At 49.4% G+C, this 18,094-nt stretch overlaps 1 protein-coding gene across 1 annotated transcript in view; it reads right to left on the bottom strand.

Moving 5' to 3' along the window:
* Positions 1-18,094, bottom strand: part of Slc7a5 (solute carrier family 7 member 5) — a 34,849-nt gene that overhangs the window by 8,196 nt on the left and 8,559 nt on the right. The window contains exons 2-3 of the mRNA XM_005345785.3: positions 7,682-7,807; positions 206-311 (exon numbers count right to left, since the gene is read on the bottom strand). Of these exons, the coding sequence (XP_005345842.1) occupies positions 206-311; positions 7,682-7,807 (232 nt within the window). The remainder of the gene's footprint in view (positions 1-205; positions 312-7,681; positions 7,808-18,094) is intronic.

Below are 18,094 nucleotides of genomic sequence, written 5' to 3' on the forward strand. Positions count from 1 at the left end.
CCTTATGGAGAACTGCAGACAGGACTGAGCTCTCCTTTCCTTTTACCTAATGGTAGGGACCTGTAGGTGTCTGTGCAGCTCAAGATGTTCCCTGTGCTCTGTCCCACCCACTTGAGCCACCCCCGTATGGTCAGAGCACTGAGTTTCTAGGCACATCAAGTCCATGTGTCCCCAGGCTAAAGGACTCAGATTATCCAGAACCTACCATCCTCCATAGGCAAACAGGCCACTGTACAATGCCAGCACGATGTTCCCCACATCCAAATTGGTGCCTTCAAAGGATAACTTAGGGTGCAGGTTGGACATATCACCTGCAATGCATTAAAGAAAGCAGAATCCTGGTTAGACAATCTGGACAGATCATAATACAATTTCTGGAATGTTTCTGGAGCAAAACACTGGACCAAACAAAAGCTTAGGGAAGCAAGCAGAGGGGGGGCAGGACCATCTCCCTCCTATACTCCCTGGCTACTCAAAGGAATAGGGCCTGGCTAGAAGCCCATGAGTTCTCTCTGTAAGCAGAGGACAGCCCGTCCCTTTTCTGGAGGGATCAGATCCAGAGTCTCTGCTGATACAGGGCTGTCTCTCACATGTGGAGTGTAGGACAGGAACGGACACTTCCAAAATCCTTCAAGAGACTCTCACATAGTTCACATAAGCTTCAAGGCTGCTTAAAGAGACTTCGGTTGACACATTGGTCCCTTGCTGTGAAGCTCAGGAGGCCCTGGTACAGGGCTGCTGTGCCATCTAAAGTGAGTGAGCAAATGCACCCAAGGATTAGGATGGGGTGAACTGACAGCAGGGGCATCTAGAGACACCTCACTTGGAGCAGAGGCCACTTCACACACAACTTCCCTCTACTGGTGTCCACCCGTTGCCTTTTCCAGTGACCTGTCACTAGACTTAGGACCCCCACCCACTCAGATGACCACACATCAAATCTATCTGTAAAGATCTTTGTTCCAAGACAGCCCCAGACTCCAGGTAGTCTTCCTTCTAAGTATTTTCCAAAGCTAGCGGCTATCGGAGTAGAGTCCTTCATGATTACCTTAGTTATGGAATGGCCTACTTCATCAAGCCTACAAAAGTCTGGTGTTTAAAGATGCCTGACTTGAAGCCAGGTATCTGGGCACCCAGCAAGGTGGGCGGCTGGCTCTCCACAGACCTAGGTTACCTACCCGTGGGTTTTTACTTCATGGGTCCTATGACTCTGGGCCCTGGGGACAGCTAGACAGCTACAGCACGGATACACAGCTCACGTTTGCCCCAAGACCAGGAGGCCAATGGGACGAATGCAGCTTGGAGCCAGAGGGGTAGCGTAGTCACCGGGAGGTGACGGGTCTGCAGTTGTGACTGCAGAGGCAGCACAGGGCCCAGGTCTGTCTGACTCATACCCGAGAGTCAAGGTCACCAAAGGACCCTGTGAAGAAGGTCTCCACAGAATCTGTCTTTCAGCCCTGTGCCAGGGTCTGACTAAGAAGGAAGGTCTGGTTGGGAGGTGGTGGCACATGGATTTCTGTGAGTTCAAGGCCAGTTAGGTCTATAGAGTAGTTCCTGGGCAGCCAGGGCTACACAGAGAAACCCTGTCTCAAAAAACAAATGGAACAAATGCAAAAAAGGAGAAGGAGGAGGAAGGAAGGTAGGCCGGGACCAGTCAGTGTTTAATGGTTTTCTGGATATACAAAATGTCCCATGATTCTATTCCCCAATGAACTAAGGCTGTCCTGGGCTCTACCCACCCCTGGTCTTCTGAGAAGGGTATTACCCACATCCCCATCTGTCTAGGTCCTCGTCACAGGGCAGTCAGAAGACAGCTTGTGGTGAGCAGTTCAGAGCAGCTCAAGACAGGGTACCTTCAAAAGTGCTGTGGCAGAGCCTCTGGCAGCCCAGGTACTCCCCCTCTCCCCCCAGGGCTCTGCAATGGAACTCTTTAGAACAAGGAGGGCCTTTACGTGGATGGGGCCTAACTCCCGTCTCTGCTCTGGGGTGTACTTCTACAAGTCGGGAAAATGAGGCACAGCTGCAGTGGTATGAGGATCTGTCAGGCTACTTGAGAATTGGAGCTGATTCTCTCCCACGCTGTGGCTGGCCCTTGAGGGAGGGGAATGAATACCAGAGACTGGAAAAGTGACCGGAATCCACCCTGGGTCAACACAGACAGTTTTAGACCGGAGTCCACAACTACCTGGTAACGAGACCTCAAGAAGAAGAGTAACTGTGGAGTCTTTAGTACAGTACAGGGTGCCTGCTTCTTAGCAGCCTGGTGAAGGGTGGCAGGAGGGTTAATTCGGTTCCCTCAGTAGATGGTTCTCTGTCAGGGTATCAGGGTTTAGGCCAGTATACCCATCTCAAATCTCCAGTCATTCTCTTACCACTGAGAGGATGACGGTGAGGACTAAAATCCAGTTATGTGTCAGGACATGTGGCATTCAGCCAGGTCTGCAGCAGAGCCCTGGGGTACAGTGGCTGTGGTCTATGCTGGACTGGTGGCCACAGCTTTTCTCTGTAGGCACCATGGAGTGGGCAGCAGAACGGTCGCCTGGATTCTCCCAAACCCTTCCCAGGCTGGATCAGCTCAGGAAACACCTCACAGTACCCTGTCACCCTTGGACTGCAGCTCCACCTTGGTGGCTTTAAGGCTTGCGGGAGTGGTCACATCCACCTGTCTGATCAACACACTGGCAACTCCCTGAGTTGCTGACAGAACTGGGAGTCAGGCACCTTCCTGGAATAGGGGCAGGGCAGGCAATAAGAGAGAACAGCCCCAACCTTAACCGGGAGACCTTGGCGTTGTCACAGCTTGTGGGTGGGGACAAGCAGTAAGATACTAGTGACATCTAGTGGCAGAGATCAGAGATGCTGCTCGATGTGCATAGCCTGACCTTCACAGTTCAGGGAGGCGCTGCCAGGGCCTAAACTAATCCTCCTCACTCCCAGCCTGTTCCACAGACCTAGTCAGGCCTGATCCGCGTGTCCACAAAACTTCAGGCACTGGATGATGTACTAAATGAGGGTTCGCTAACTTAGCAATGGCCAGAGCCAGGCAGCCAAGCTGTGCCCCCCCCCCCCTTCTCCAGAGCCACTGGAACAAGACAGGCAGGCAGGCCGGCACAGGTACACAGGGACCAGAGAACTGGACCAGATTATAGTCCTGGGAGCAGCACTACTCTTCCTCTGTCTTGTGCACTGTCTCAGACCCCTTTCCTACTCTGCTTATGTCAGGTGGGGCCTGATGGGCAGGCCTGCGTTCCTTGGCCATAAAATGTTTCTCTCCACAGGGCTGATGGACAGCTGTGAGAAGCTATGCACGGGCAGAGACCCCAGCAAGGCACAGTCCTAGAAACCATGAATCCGAGTTCTCTAGAGAGCAGGGGTAGCTGGGGTGGGACTGCTCAGAGGCCCAGGGAAGAAAACTTTAGGGAACAGCAACCCAAAGACACTGTGTCATGCAGTGTAGCCATGGGAACCCACCCCAGTAAAAAGGAGGTTACTGAATTCAAAGTGCCCTGCCTGCCTTCCTGTCCGTCCCTAGTAGATGCCCGGTTAGGCATACACAGACGCCGAAAAAAGGTGAGAACAAACAGAGCTTAATTCCTTCCCACCCGTAGATCACGGCCAGTCTTACAGTCTCCAACTCAGAGGACAGAGGCTCCCTAAGGCTGGTATATCCTGAGACCTGGTCACTCACTAACATGGGATCCAGGCATGGAAAAACTAGTTATCCGGGGATATGGTCCACTCTGAGCCAGCAGAGAGCTGGCAAGCAGGAAAAACCAAGGGCCAGCCATTCCAGATCTTGGCTATCAGCCTTCCTCACAAGCAACGGGACCTCAGCACACCAGCACAGTATTGCAATCCTGCATGCTATGCCTATGGCTACAGTAAGACCCACCCCTGAGGTGCAGGACCCAGTATATGATATCCTACCTCTCACTAAGACACAAACAAAAATCATTTTGAAGCCCATGAAACATGAGGCAGACCTAGTCTCCTGAGCCAGGCATGGGACGTTGTTACCTACTGACCAAGGACACAGCTAACATACAGTTGAGGAGCCCACATGTTGCTGTTTACCCATGCCAGCCAGCATATGAGGGCATCACTTTCCCCTCCCGTGACAACCGCTGGCAGAGCAGGTGACCACTCACTGACGGCTCAGGCTAATGAAGACTGCCTCACATTGCAAGGATGTGCTCGGCAGTAAAGTCCCTTCTCCAGCCTACGTGGGAGAAAAGGAGGAAGGTGTTCTCGGACACGATCATCTGCAAGCTGTCCCGGGAGGTCAATCTGTCCTTTTGCTGTGCAGTACATACTAAGCAGATTTACAATAGAGCTACTTTGGGTCCTCTGATGACCTGTGCCCGTCAATGGGCACAAGGGAAGAACCTTTCATAACCCACTCCCATGTCTACCCTTGAGGAGAAGGCCTGGCAAGCACTTGTGTTTGGGAACAGTCTGCCATCAAGCCATAACCCCTTCTGGATGCTGTGGGTGAGAGGCCAGTTAACTAGAAAGGGACACAGCAGGTGAAGGCCAGTGGGGTTCCTGCCCACCATGTCTGTCATCCGCTGTCTCCCTAGGTCTTCTAGGCTGTCCGAGGGTTTCTCTGGGGTTACACTGGCCAAGCTGCCACCACCACAGTTCACCCACTTCCACCCACAAGTCCAGTCACAGCCAGTGAGATCTAAGACCATTCTAGGCACCGTCTGCACTTCTGAGAACGCTGGACCAAGTGCAGATACCCTGTGATACCAGCGATAGGCTGAGTTCTCCCCCGCCTGATAGGCAGCAGGGGCAGTCATGGCGCCTCCATTGTTTCTACTCCCTCCTGGCACCTGGGCAGCAAGATGCTGAGGAGGACTTTCCCAGGCAGGGTCAGAGCCCTGTCTCCTCTGTCTACACTCTCTTGTGGCTAGCTTATGCCTTTTCACAGTGACAGAAGCTCTGAACTGCAGGCCCAGTCCTCACTGGATCCCACAAGGGTGTGTGTGTGTGTGTGTGTGTGTGGATATTCTGTGGAAGGCTGGCAGCATAGAAGGAGCCAACAACTGGCCACAGGTTTATCACCTTTCCTGATGAAGAAATACAGCCTGGGCAGTAGGGTCAGCAGAGGGCTGGGATGGGCGATGAGGTAGAAATAACCACCATGTCCCAGACCCACAGGTTGTCTGTTAAAGCAGGCTCACACACACGCCCAGAGCCAGGGTCTCTGCCTTCAAGGACCTGGCAATCACCACGGTCCTCCAAGGACTCTGTGCCCAGTGGGAAACAAGGGTGGGCAAGCGCTCTGGAGAGGGGTCAGCATTCCAACACTGTCCTTAGAGGCCAAGGCCTCCATCTGGGTAACAGAACAAACCCCCCAGAGGAAACCCACACAGGAATTTTGCAGACTCAGAAAGGAACTGCTGGGGGCGTAGGGCGTGCTTGCCACAGCCACCGGAATTGTAAACACATTGTACATTCAAGCCTGACAAAAGCTCTGCTGTCCCCTGCTCAAGTTTGTTTTCACTGACACTGGTTCCGGTACTGAATTCCTCACTGTCTGAAGCTCCTCAGCCTCCGCAGGCCCGCACTCCCACCTCCAGCCACATGCTGTGCAGTGTGACTGGGGCTGTGAGCACAGAATACAATCCCTTCTGCCTATAAAACAGGCCTGGACCACTCCCCAGGGTGTCCAGGTGATGCTCAACCCAATTCCGTCCCTGGCCGCTAGCCAGCACCTCTGTGCCTGAGGGAGAACCTTGCCAACCAGACTTCCAGAAATGCGAACAGCCTCCCAAATGCATCTGGAAAGGACCCTCTGGAGCCTCATGAAGGTTCCTGGTAGGTGAATTAGCGAAGGCCTCGGGACACTCTGCTGCTGGACTCCAGGTGGGCAGTTCACATACCCCTGATAACCCTCCCCAGACATTCCTGACAGACTGGGCCCTGCTGTGGAAGCATCACCTGGGCCATATTCTAGAGTTTTCATCGCCCTAAGCATAGTGCCCAATGGTTACAGCCACACGTAAATACTGAACAGATGAACGAGGTCATGTGGACCTCTGCCACAGGGAAGGACGTGGAGTTCCTTGCAGACAGTGCCCACCCCTGCAGGAGGGCAGGACCCAGACCTCAGCCTTCTCCAAGCACCTGTGGATGCGTGTTCCTGGGCAAGGCTCCACAGAGGAGGGAGGCAGAGAACTGACCTGACTCCATCACAGACGTCCCACTCACATCCTCTCAGGTCAGTCAGGAGGCCTTAGCATGGGAGGGGTTGGGCTGCTGTAAGGAAGACAGTAGCTACTGCCCCATGAAGGTAAGCTGAAAGTCTTAAATCCCTGTACCTAGGGATTTGGGACTTTATACAAATGGAAGGATCAGAAAAGGAGGCAGACCCAGTCAACCCCAGCTCTGTGCGGAGTCTGCTCTTATCTGTGAAAGGAAGAATAAGGTCCCCGCTGCCTCCACCCCAGAGCAACTCCAGGACCTGGGCTTCCTCCACAGCTCCTGGTAACTGATGCTGAGCACTGGCTGCGGCCAAGTGTGTGACTCTGCCTAAGCAGTGTCCCTAACTTCTTGGGGCAGCAATGGCCACTATACACCACCACGCTCAGCAGGAGCTCAGCCAGCTCCTAGCCATTCTTCATTGAGGCTGCTTCAGCGACTGAGAGAAATGCAGAGGATTGCAAACAGGGACCCTGAGCTGGGCTTGAGCTGCAGCCATAAAGACGGGAATTCAAAACCCAATATCTGTGCTTCTATCTCCCAAAAAGGGACGTCTTAATATACTCCATACACATTTACTGTGGAATATTAATTACATAGCGAAGAAAAATAGGTGAGCAAAGAGAGAAGACAGACAGACATGAGTGTGCCTGTACTGGGATTTCTGGACAGCGGGCAGAGCACCACATGGCTTGCGGATCACAGGGAACACAGACAACGTGTTACCTTGTGTGGTAAATGCCTCCCTTTCCCCTTCACCCCTTCCAGCAGCCTGAGAAGGCAGTAGGGGAAAAGATTATCTCCCCAAATTCATATAGTGTGTGGGTGACCAAAGTCCATGCAGTCTTAACCTGCTGCCCTACATTCCTCAGGCCAGCAGGACCTAAGAGGCAAGATGTCAGAGGTTTGCCTTGCTTTTATACCCACTGGCATGTTTAAATTAAAACAGTGCTCCTGCCTTCCAGGCCTGTTCCCTGTGTTCCTTATCGGCTGTCTAGCCACTGGGCCCCTCATCTGAACACACTGTGAGGGCTTGAATCCTGAAGACACTCTTCGTATGTTGTTGAAATCTAGCTCCCGACGCCTGCCACACAGTCCCTGGACACACAGGCATGGGAGCCACTAGGAGTCACGCTTCTGGACAGAGAAAAAAATCAGTCCCCAGAGAGACCCACATGTGGGATATGCTGGTCATGAAACAGAGGAAGGGGTGTTATGGTGGATGAAACCCTGCCAGGTGGAAGCTCTGATCCTCCAACTTCCTGCACAGACTCCCCAGAGGCTCCAGACTCGTGCCCACTAGCAAGGGTCAGGGTCTTGTATACACTCGGAGCTCACAGCCATTCAGCTTTCCCTGGACCCAACTCAGTGTCCCAGGTGAGGTAGTCAAGGAGGCCCAGGCCGACTTCTCACCGCATTGGGAGGTAGGGGACATACATGGCACAAAGGAGGTGTCACATGTCCAGTCACTCACCCTTTCCCATCTGGATGAAGCCAAGCAGGATGATGAGAGCCAGGGCCAGCAGCTTGGCAGCAGCAAAGGCATCCTGCACGCGGGTGGCGGCCTTCACGCTGTAGCAGTTCACAGCCGTGAGCAGCACTGTGGGAAAGAACAGGGAGAGGAAAGCGTGAGACCCCACAGGGCAGGCGCTTCAGTCCAGGGTTGGGGCACAGAGGAGGTCAGGTGCTTCTGGCTGGGATCCCACAGAGGCAAAGCCCTGCCTGCCCCGTGGGTTTTGATAAGCTAGCTGGTTCTCTTGGGCCAGGGTCAAAGGTTAGAAACGCCAACTCTTCAAAGAGCCTGATCCCAGGTGCCCTGGAAAACCTGCAACAAGTTTCCTTTCATCTTCCTTCTTTTTGGTTTTTCGAGACAAGGTTTCTCTGTCCCGGAACTAGCTCTTGTAGACCAGGCTGCCTCCAACCCACAGAGATCCACCTGCCTCTGCCTCCTGAGTGCCATGATTAAAGGCGTGTGCCACCACTGCCCGGATCTTCTTTTTGGTTTTCTTTTTTTTTTTTTTTAAATATTTATTTATTTATTTATTTATTATGGACACACTATTCTGTTTGCATATATGTCTGTAGGCCAGAAGAGGACACCAGACCTCATGACAGATGGTTGTGAGCCACCATGTGGTTGCTGGGAATCGAACTCGGGTCCTTTGGAAGAGCACACAATGCTCTTAACCACTGAGCCATCTCTCCAGCCCTTCTTTTTGGTTTTCATAGACAGGGTCTTACCTTGTAGCTTAGGCTAGGCTCAAACTCTGTCAAACCCCTCTTAGTGCTGGCTGGAAAGGCTATGCCACCTATCCCCACTTTCACCCCCATTTTTAGAATTACTATCATCTGGGCCTTTTTAGAAAGGGCCCCAACTCTGGATCCTCTGCTCCAGCTTCCTGAGGGCTGGGATTAGACGTGTGCCACCATGCCTGGCTAAGATTTCCATGTGACTGAGTGGTCTCAGCCTCCTGAGGGACTCCCCATCAGAGCTGCCTTCATCTGTTACCTATGTGTACCTGATCCTGTGGAGAGCACTGGCTGCAGGCACAAGAGAAATCCAAACCTGCCACTTGGAGGATGGCCACTTAACCCTGGTACCTATGTGGTTCTCTGACAGCACCGTAAGCTGTGAGGCGACCCTCTCCTCAAAGACGGCCTTCCATGGGGCTGGTGGAAGCAGGGAGATGAGGCATCCTGTCTGTGTAAATCTGATAAGCCAAGAGCACTGGGGCCATAGGGGCAGAGGCTGCAGGTGAGGACCGAACGGAACAGACGTCCCCATATGTTGCTGTAAGCAGGTAGGCTCAGGGCATGGCAAAATAGACATATTTGCCAGCTGCTGTTTGACTGGCATATATTGAACATGAAAAGCACAATTAATATTGTGTAGACATCTGAGCAATTGGACACACAGCGTGAAGGCAGAGCCTCAGGGACCCAGAAGGGCTGCAGATAGGCAGCTGAGATAGGAACTGCCTGGTCCCCTAATGAACCCCAAGACCTTGGCAAGAGTGCATAGGTGTGGAGTAAGGAACTAGGGATTCAACACTGTTTCATTATGGAAACATAAATGAAAACACTGAGAAACCAGCCATACTGACTCCACCACCTTGGAAGCAGCTGGGTCCCCATACTAGAGACCTCAGCTTCCTCAGCTCTGGTTCCCAAGAGAGCTAGGAAGCCTCTACACTCTACTCTGGGGGAGGGGGCAGTTCCTGGCTTGCCTTGGCCAAACATTAACCAGTACAGCATGCAGCCTAAGATGCCCACAGCAAGGTAGGGGTCTACCAGCATCCTGACTTCACTAGGATGTAGGAAGAAGCTCATTGCTTCCCTACTGAGCAATTTCCAGAGAAGCCCTGCCGACTCAGGCCTCCCAGATGCAGGGAGGTATTTTCCCCTAGCCAGACTAATTACACATAATTTTGCAGTTTGGGAAATAGACCCAAAGACAGAAATCCACATTAATTATCTGAACTTGGCCAACCTCAGGTGGAAGGGAAACAGGAAGACTCTCTAGTGTTGGGGGGATAGAAGCCGTGGCAGTTGCTTTACCTCCAGGAAGTCAGATTCATTAGCATTGAGTCACCTCCCTCTTTATTGCTCTGGCTGATGCAACTCGGGCTGTGACTGTGCTCAGAGAAAGCTCCACTGGCTGGGGAGCTGAAGCTACTACAAAGACCTGCTTGAAAACTCTGACGTCTCTCAGAGTGAAAGGGTGAGAAGGGCATGCAGGATGAACACGAATCCCCTTTGAAATACCTCCCATCAGCAGCCTTTGTTCCTTTACCCAGAGGATGCTGTTCTTCCAGCCAGCTTTCCTGAGACAGTCTCACATGTCCTGAGAGGTGAGACACAAAGCCCAGGATGCCAAGTCTCTCCTAACCCCGTCTCCCCAGACACCAGGCTTCTGGCTGCAAGAGGCTGGCAGATTGCATCACTTCTCAGATCCCATTTGGCTGGGGTGAGCCAGCAGGAGGGGTGTGCCTAAGTCCTAAGCCTCACAGCGCCACAGCCTTGGCAGCAGAAGGAAAAATATGACACAGCCCTGGGCTCCAGATAATGTCTCTGCTGAGTCGCCCCATGTGAGGTGTCCCTCTGAGCCTCTGAGGAAGAGAACGGGAACAGTGTGTCAGCACACCATCCTGGCTGTCAGAGGGCCCCTCCCCTACTGCGCCAACACCCTGCCGTACCTGAGGCCCAAGCCTAAAACAGCCTCACTCCTGGCCAAGTGGACAGAGGAGGGCCAGCACGTGCCAGGCCTTGGCAATTGGGGCTGAACTCTTCCTTCCTAGCTGCTGACTTCTCTGACCTTAGAATAAGACAGAACAAAAGGAACTCTATACTCTGTCTCTTATGAAAACGGAAGCAGGTGAGGAAACGGTAATGCTCACTGACTCGGTAATGAGCAAACAAGACTATTATTATTTCCCACAGCCCTGTTTTCCAAACAAAATAATCTGGACTAAATGAGTGAATTCATCTGAATCCAGAGGCTCCTGGCCTTCACAAGACACTGTCATGAGGTACTCAGAAGGCTGACCGGAAGGAACCTCAGTTCTCTGCCCAGACAATCTGCCGCCTCTCCACTGTTACCCCATCAGAGACACAGGCAGCATGACTGACTGCTTTGACCCACTGCTGTTGATACACAGCCTCTGGCAGGGGGATAAACATGGCCAGGGCATAGAGGGTAGAAGCTGGTCCTCTTTGGAGTTCCCCACATGGTACCCCTAGATAAGTGTGGTTGTGCTGGCTCTCAGTACCAGCTGGGCCAGTGAGATAAAGCCCAGAGCCTCATACTGTGTGCAGATAGCTAGATAGCTGGCAGGCCAGGCCCTCATCCCACAGGCCTAATAATGACTGTTCACACGGCATGTTAGTTTCATCCCTAGCCAGCTGCATGGTGACAGCACAGGGCTCCATGGCTCATACCTCACGGAGGTGCAGTGTGCCAGAGATCCTTTACTGTCTGGCTAGGTCACCAGAACACAGTGTCCCAGTCACGGAAGAAGCCTTCGGGTCACCCTGACACCCACAGCTGGGAGGGCATTAGGCACTAGGACACTGTGTGGATATGGTCTTCTGTTCTGGCTGGGGTCTGTACAAAGGTACTAGGATCTTTCCTCTTGAGAATCATACTCAGGGCAGAGACAGCCACCGAGGAGCTGCTGCCTCATGTATACCAATAGGCAGGTGGTAGAAATTCACCAGGCAAATGAGGCTGGTCCTGCCCAGACTCCCCCAGCAGCACCAAATATCTCAAGGCTCCTGAGGGAGGGTAGAGGAAGTGGTTGGTGGCTTCACTGGTTCCAGGAAGCATGGCTGGGTTGTCCCTCAGGGCACTTCTCGCCCTGGACCAATAGCTGGACTAAGGTTTGAGTGTGGGCTGCCTCAGAGATCCCACTCAGCAGCGTTCTCATCAAACAACAGTCGGCAATAGACCTGGGGACTCTGTCTGGAAGTGAGTCTGGTTCCTGCAGTGGTTCCATCTGAATCCAGTCAGGACACACAGGGACCCAAGACTAGTGGGCAACCCCGCTGGTGAATACAGGACTCCCTGAGGGCCAGCAGCATCTCCTGACTCCTTAAAGTCTAGGTGTCTCCAATGCCCCACTCAAGTCTCCCAGGGAGAGCCCACGAGAGCCTCAGTGAACCCCTCTGTGCACTGATTCAGCGTCTGCCTCGCAGTAAATGGGGGGATGTCTAGTGGCCAGTCACCCTAGCACTCATCTGGCCAGGCTCCCCAGGCGCTGGGAGAAACAGACAAACGACTATAACTTCTACCCAGCTAAGTCCAAGACAGCTGAGCTGCGATCAGCAAGATCCCACATGATGAGGTCACTAGCCCAGGGCACCCACTCACACACCAGTGGGTGACTTCTCTAGGCTTCCTTTTCTGGGTTCCAGAGAAAACACGTGGCTGCACTGGCCTTCTCCACTTCTGGCCACTGAGGTCAGGAAACCTGCATGGTGTGAGGCAACTCCAGCATAGGCTGTCACTCGGATGGGTGACAAGCATATGTCTTGGCAGAGGACAGTTCTGCTATGGAGTCTCCAATGTTCTATGGATATGGTGACTAGCAGGCTGGTTGCACATGTTCTAATTCCCGTGCTCCGCCCTCAGGCTCAAGTCTATGTGGTTTCTCCATTACCTTTCTCTTGCTGTGGGGGTGGGAAAGAGACCTCATATACTCCAAGCACACACTTAGCACTAGCCAACCAAATACAGTTCCAGGGGTGCAGGAACCAGAGACTGTTCAAACAGGCCTGGCATACCTTTTCAATAGGCCAGAAAACATCAGCTTAATAAACTGAAATTCACTAACACCTAAGTCCTGGGCTGAGGAAAACACCCACTCATCCCCAGCGACTTCCTAAGACTTCTCAAGGCAGAGGTCTGAAGGGTTCCTGGCAGCTCCAAAAGGCTGTCTGGCCTCCATAGCATACCTAACGCCTCTAAGCCTCTGCTGCCCATTCCACAAGCAAAGCCCCAACTACTATCATATGGCTTAAATCCCATGCCACGGGCTTTGTGGCCCTTTTAATCTGATTCCTGCAATGCTGGGTATCCACAGAAACGAAGCTGTGTATGAAGTGATAAGGGTTCCTCACCACCAGCTAAGTGCAGAGACTCACACATCTACAGATGGCACCCCCAATTCCTCCATGGGTGAAGCTATCAGGAAAAAGCGAGTCAGACCTGCTCCAGCACACAGCAGTTCATGGGGAAGGAGGCACCCAGACCCCTAAGTACCACAGCCTGTCATAGGACTAACCTTGATGTCCCTAATGCAGTACTAGAGCAGTCTAGCTGCAGGGGTCTGTGTGTGTGTCTGGATATTTGAAGCGTAGATGGCAGATGGCAGCAAATACTACGATAAACTTGCTGAATGTCAGGTTACATTCAAGTGTCACAAGGATGCATGCAACCTGTGTGTGTTAGAGCGGGGGTGGGGGAATGTAGCTCTTAATAACAGATTTGTGGGAGCGCACGTGTGACTCAGTTTCCATCTGGAGTCATTTCTGACTTTGCTTAGCTGAATAAGATAATGCACCTGCTTGAACTTCCTCTCAAGGACAGTGCAGGGGGGTGGATAGCTTGCTGTACTGTTCTTTGTTCTGCCTTTTGCCTGTAGTATATATGATGCCTGAGAAATAAACTCGGGACTGTTTGGTATTAGCTTTCGGTCCTCCAGGTCTATCCTATGTTTCTGTCTTCATTTCTCTTCATCAAACATTTCCTCAGCTCAGCGCTCCCTCCAAGGGAACCCCCAGCAGATTTCGACCGGAGTGGGCTCTGACAGAGTGGTGCCAAGTATGGAGTTGGGCGCAGGGGTGGGGGGTAACGACAGGACACCAACGTGATGGTCGCCGTGGGGTGAAAGAGGGCACTCAGTAAAAGGGAGTTAGTTCTATGGCGAGCTTCACCGGGAGCTCTGCGATGTAAATACAAAGGTAAGTAGATGCAAGGGTCTACATACAGAAGAGGATGGCTGCGCAGTGCGAGAAAAGTATAAGAAGTAATGGAGTATAAGTGTAAATAAGGCTAGTTCCAGGACAGGCTCCAAAACCACAGAGAAACCCTGTCTCGAAAAAAACCAAAAAAAAAAAAAAAAAAAAAAGTGTAAATAAGAAGTAACTTGCGTATAAGTATAAAAAGTAGCTACAGACCAAGGAACTGGTAAACAGTTCTTTGTACTATGTTTACTTAGCAATACTTTAAAAGCCAGAGATGCTAAGGTAAAGCATCAACAACTGCCTCAATTTCTAGAGTTTGGACATTCCTTATAGAGATTTCAAAGGTTAGGGGCACTGAGGAAGGACAACAGCAATTGCTTCAGTTTTTGAAATGTGTAAAGGATGTGTGCCCCAGGCTCCTGTGGAAGGGAGTGTGAGTCTAGAGATTTAAAAAGGCGTGTGAATGAATGAGCGCTCTTTGTCTGAGTTTAGACTTTTACTATGTTGCTGTTCTGTTTTATGTGCTGTGTCTTTGAAAAGCTTAAGTGGTACCAGTACCTGTTTGTCATTATGTCTATCAATCTTCTTCATTATCCTAGACATGAGGCAGGCAGCCTCTGCCTCTAGCCTCCTGTACATTTTTATTGCATAAGTTCCAAAACTTTCTTCAGGAAGAAAAATTTCTCAACGGAGAAGTACGGCAAGGGCCACCCCACTCCTTCAAGGCGGTGTGTGCACAGGCTGAGCTGGGCAGAGCAGCGACTCTGGAAAGACATGCTCATGCGAACGGGGCGGCAGACAACTGACTGCTTGCAGTTGAAAAACTGCATGAATGTGAAACAGAGAATCTGAGATCGTGGCTGGAGAAGTTATCAAATTATTTTTCAGGAATCCTGGCAGTCAAGGACACTCTGTGCCCACCAGCGCTGCTCCCCCTCTTTTCTAAGCCAAGTTCTTCTTCACTGTGATAACACTCAAGGTCTCTTCTGCTGGCCAGCAGTTTCTCATCTTAACCCTTCTCTGTCCTGATACTGCTTGAAAAAAATGTTGACTCATACCAACCTGTACACTTTGGTAAGCGTTGATTTTAAACTAAAAGTCAAAGATGCACGATGTTTGGGGGAAAAATGTGCTTTCGTTTCCACAGAAAAAAAAATATGGGTTTTAGTCATTTAGATCTGATGGGTTACAAATATTTGTCATGGGGATTAAGATAAAGAAAACTGCTAGTTTCAAAAGTTTCATACTGGTACAGGTTTTTATATATCAATGCATATTTAAGTTATTTTTATTGTGATACATACATACATAAATATATATATTATATTTTGGCTCTTGTTTGAAATGTTATCTATGCAATATTCTGGACCACTGAAAGAAATCAGAAGGAGACATTGATGGAGATTTGCATGCTGTCTGAAGGATAAGGGCACAAACAAGAGAGTGAAATAAAGTAGGAAAATGAATTTGTCTATGAGCAATGCTGAGTTTAAAAGAATAAAAACGCTGGAGATTTTACCATGTTAATTCTGGTTGATTTTCTTCATTAGCAAGGCTGGTATTCGTCACTGCAGAGTAGTTATGCTAATAATGGGATCATGTTCTCTAAAGAAGGAAGACTGAGGTCCTAAATATAAGTATTAATTAATCATCATATTGTAACCCTCTGAGTTACACGGTTCTATATGACTGACCTCCCATGAAATGACAAGCTAAAGCTCTTAGCTATTCAGACTTCCATAGAGAAGTTCAGACATGTTTCTTAAAAACTGTCAACATTATGTCTGTGATCCATAAATGGAAACTGCAGTCTCACTGCTCCTACGATGGTTAATAATAGGACAAAATCTTTATATTATGAGTCTATATTAATTCTGAGGGTTTAAAATATATAAAGGCCTGAGGACATCAATAAAGATTAGAAGGCTCTGAAGGCATAAAAGCTTGGATTACATGGATCTGAGAGGATATTCTCAAAAATATAGATATAATTTGTAAGGAATAATGGCTTAAGATGTATATAGAAATTATTACAAGATTTCTTTCCCCTTCCACAATATTATTATACTAGGATTACAAAACTTCAGAGTTTAACATTAATGGTGTTCTGACAAGCTAATAGAGCAACGACTGCTTACTGTTTGGGTCACAAGCTCAAGATTTTAGATTTCTTTTGGTTGTCTTCTGAACATAGGTTACATGCTGTTTAGCCCAAATCTGTAGTTTTTGCTAGGACTCAAGGATGGAGTTGCTCCTGTTGTTTTATGGATACCTATTACCTGCTTTATATACACTATGGATTTCAGTACAGATTGATAATGCTAATATATCGAAAACTTTTATGCTTTTCTTTTTATAAAATGGAGATTCATACAAACTTCAGAAAAGGGAATTATAAAACTTGGATCCACTTCTCACAAGGTAAAAGGATTATGGTATCTTTTTTTTCTCTCTTTCCTGGTATTGGGACTCTTCCCCTTCCTTAATTATTGAGACTATGCATTTGCAATTTTCAAATGAGTCCATGAATATAACTTCTGTTCCCAGTCTGTATCTGTCTCACCAGGTTCCCACTTGGGGAACAAACACATCCAAGCATCAATGGCCGATAACAACCTGCTCCAAATGACTTTGAGTCCTGAACTTGATGAAGCCTGATGTGGACCAATCCAGCCAATGTGATTGCTGTCTTTTCAGGTTGTCTATGAACCAGATGCTTCTAAGTTCCCCATTGCCTTTGACATTCTAGCCTTCCAGGGCCCTGAGAACAATGTCCTAAGGTCAGCAGGAAGTAATTACAGAAATGAATATATCGTCCCTGTTCCCCCTCTGGAATATTAGATAAAAAGGGAATTTCTCTGACAATCATCACAGGGATTTTGGTCACTGATGCATTGAATGAATGGTAATTCCTGTCTGGGTGCCATTAAACTAATGATGCTAAAACCCCAATATCAACCTCTGGAACAAACTCATCTCAGGGATTTGAGATGATGTACTATGCAGGGGGAAGGACTTTTGACAGGGCACATGGGAGTCTTAAGGCTCAATTAAAAACATAATAGAAAAGAGGGTATTAGGGCTATACCCAGTTACCATATATGCATTTTATTTTAAAATTTAAACTTTTAAAATGTGGTTGTCTGCGAGCAATCTGTCATGAATAGACTTCGGCAGGAAAGCACCACCACATCATTTGCTCAAGACTAATTAATACTTCACCCCCTCAACGGTAACCTTCATGCACAAAGTAACTGAGAGAGTCTAACAGAACTTTAGAGTGGAGATGACGGACTGGCATTATCCCATTAAAGTACAACATCACAGGGACATCACAGTACATTCTAGACTGATCTGGAAATCAAGAGGACTATAGTGACTCTTATCCTTTGTCTGCAGCAGAATCTTGAGACCAAGGACTATGAACTGGAATCTGGTATTCCAGTACAAAATTTTCATAGACTTACATTTAGAAACTTGCTGCCGCCACAGGAAAGGTTCTTCAAAACCTGTTTGCCCCCTGAAAGGAACTGTTTGGCTTGTGTCAAAGCGCCTTATGTTCCTTTGGTGGGAGAGGTAAAAATCTCCATGATTGCTTAATGTGTCATGTCTTGATTGCATTTTGACTAATTGTCAAGTGGATGATCATACCCATGTATTAAGTGTTAAAACAACCTCTTTTTTTTGGGGGGGGGGGGTTGAAACAGGGTTTCTCTGTATCTTTAGAGCCTGTCCTGGAACTAACTCTTGTAGACCAGGCTGGCCTCAAACTCAGAGATCCACCTGCCTCTGCCTCCCAAGTGCTGGGATTAAAGGAGTACCCACCACCACTCAGCCAACCTTCCTTTGTAATGCTGTCTGCATGTAAATGATCCATGGTTTGATGACAAAGAGTTACAAATAATTGAAGAAATCAAGAAAGCTTTAAGCAGACAGAAACGTGCTGCTGGATTAGTTGTAACATGAATGTCTGCTCTTGTTGCTATGCTCACTGCTACTGCAGTGGCTTCAGTGGCTTTGTCTCAGTCTATTCAAATGCAGGGCTTGTTAATCAATTACCTAAGAATGTTTCTATGACATTGGAGACACAAGAAGATACAGATGTAAAAATGGAACAAAACTGAGTGCCTTGTTTGATGTGGTACAATCTCTGGGAGATGAGCTCCACAGCCTAAAGACCAGAGCACAGCTGAGATGTCAAGCTAACTATGAATGGATCTGTGTCACTTTGTCTGTGTATAATGCAAGCGTTATCGTTTGGGAGAGTTAAAACACATCCCGAGGAGCCGGGCGGTGGTGGCGCACGCCTTTAATCCCAGCACTCGGGAGGCAGAGGTAGGCGGATCTCTCTGAGTTCGAGACCAGCCTGGTCTACAGAGCTAGTTCCAGGACAGGCTCCAAGCCACAGAGAAACCCTGTCTCG

The sequence above is a fragment of the Microtus ochrogaster genome, chromosome 4 (assembly GCF_000317375.1).
Source record: "Microtus ochrogaster isolate Prairie Vole_2 chromosome 4, MicOch1.0, whole genome shotgun sequence".
Classification (NCBI taxonomy): Eukaryota; Metazoa; Chordata; class Mammalia; order Rodentia; family Cricetidae; genus Microtus; species Microtus ochrogaster.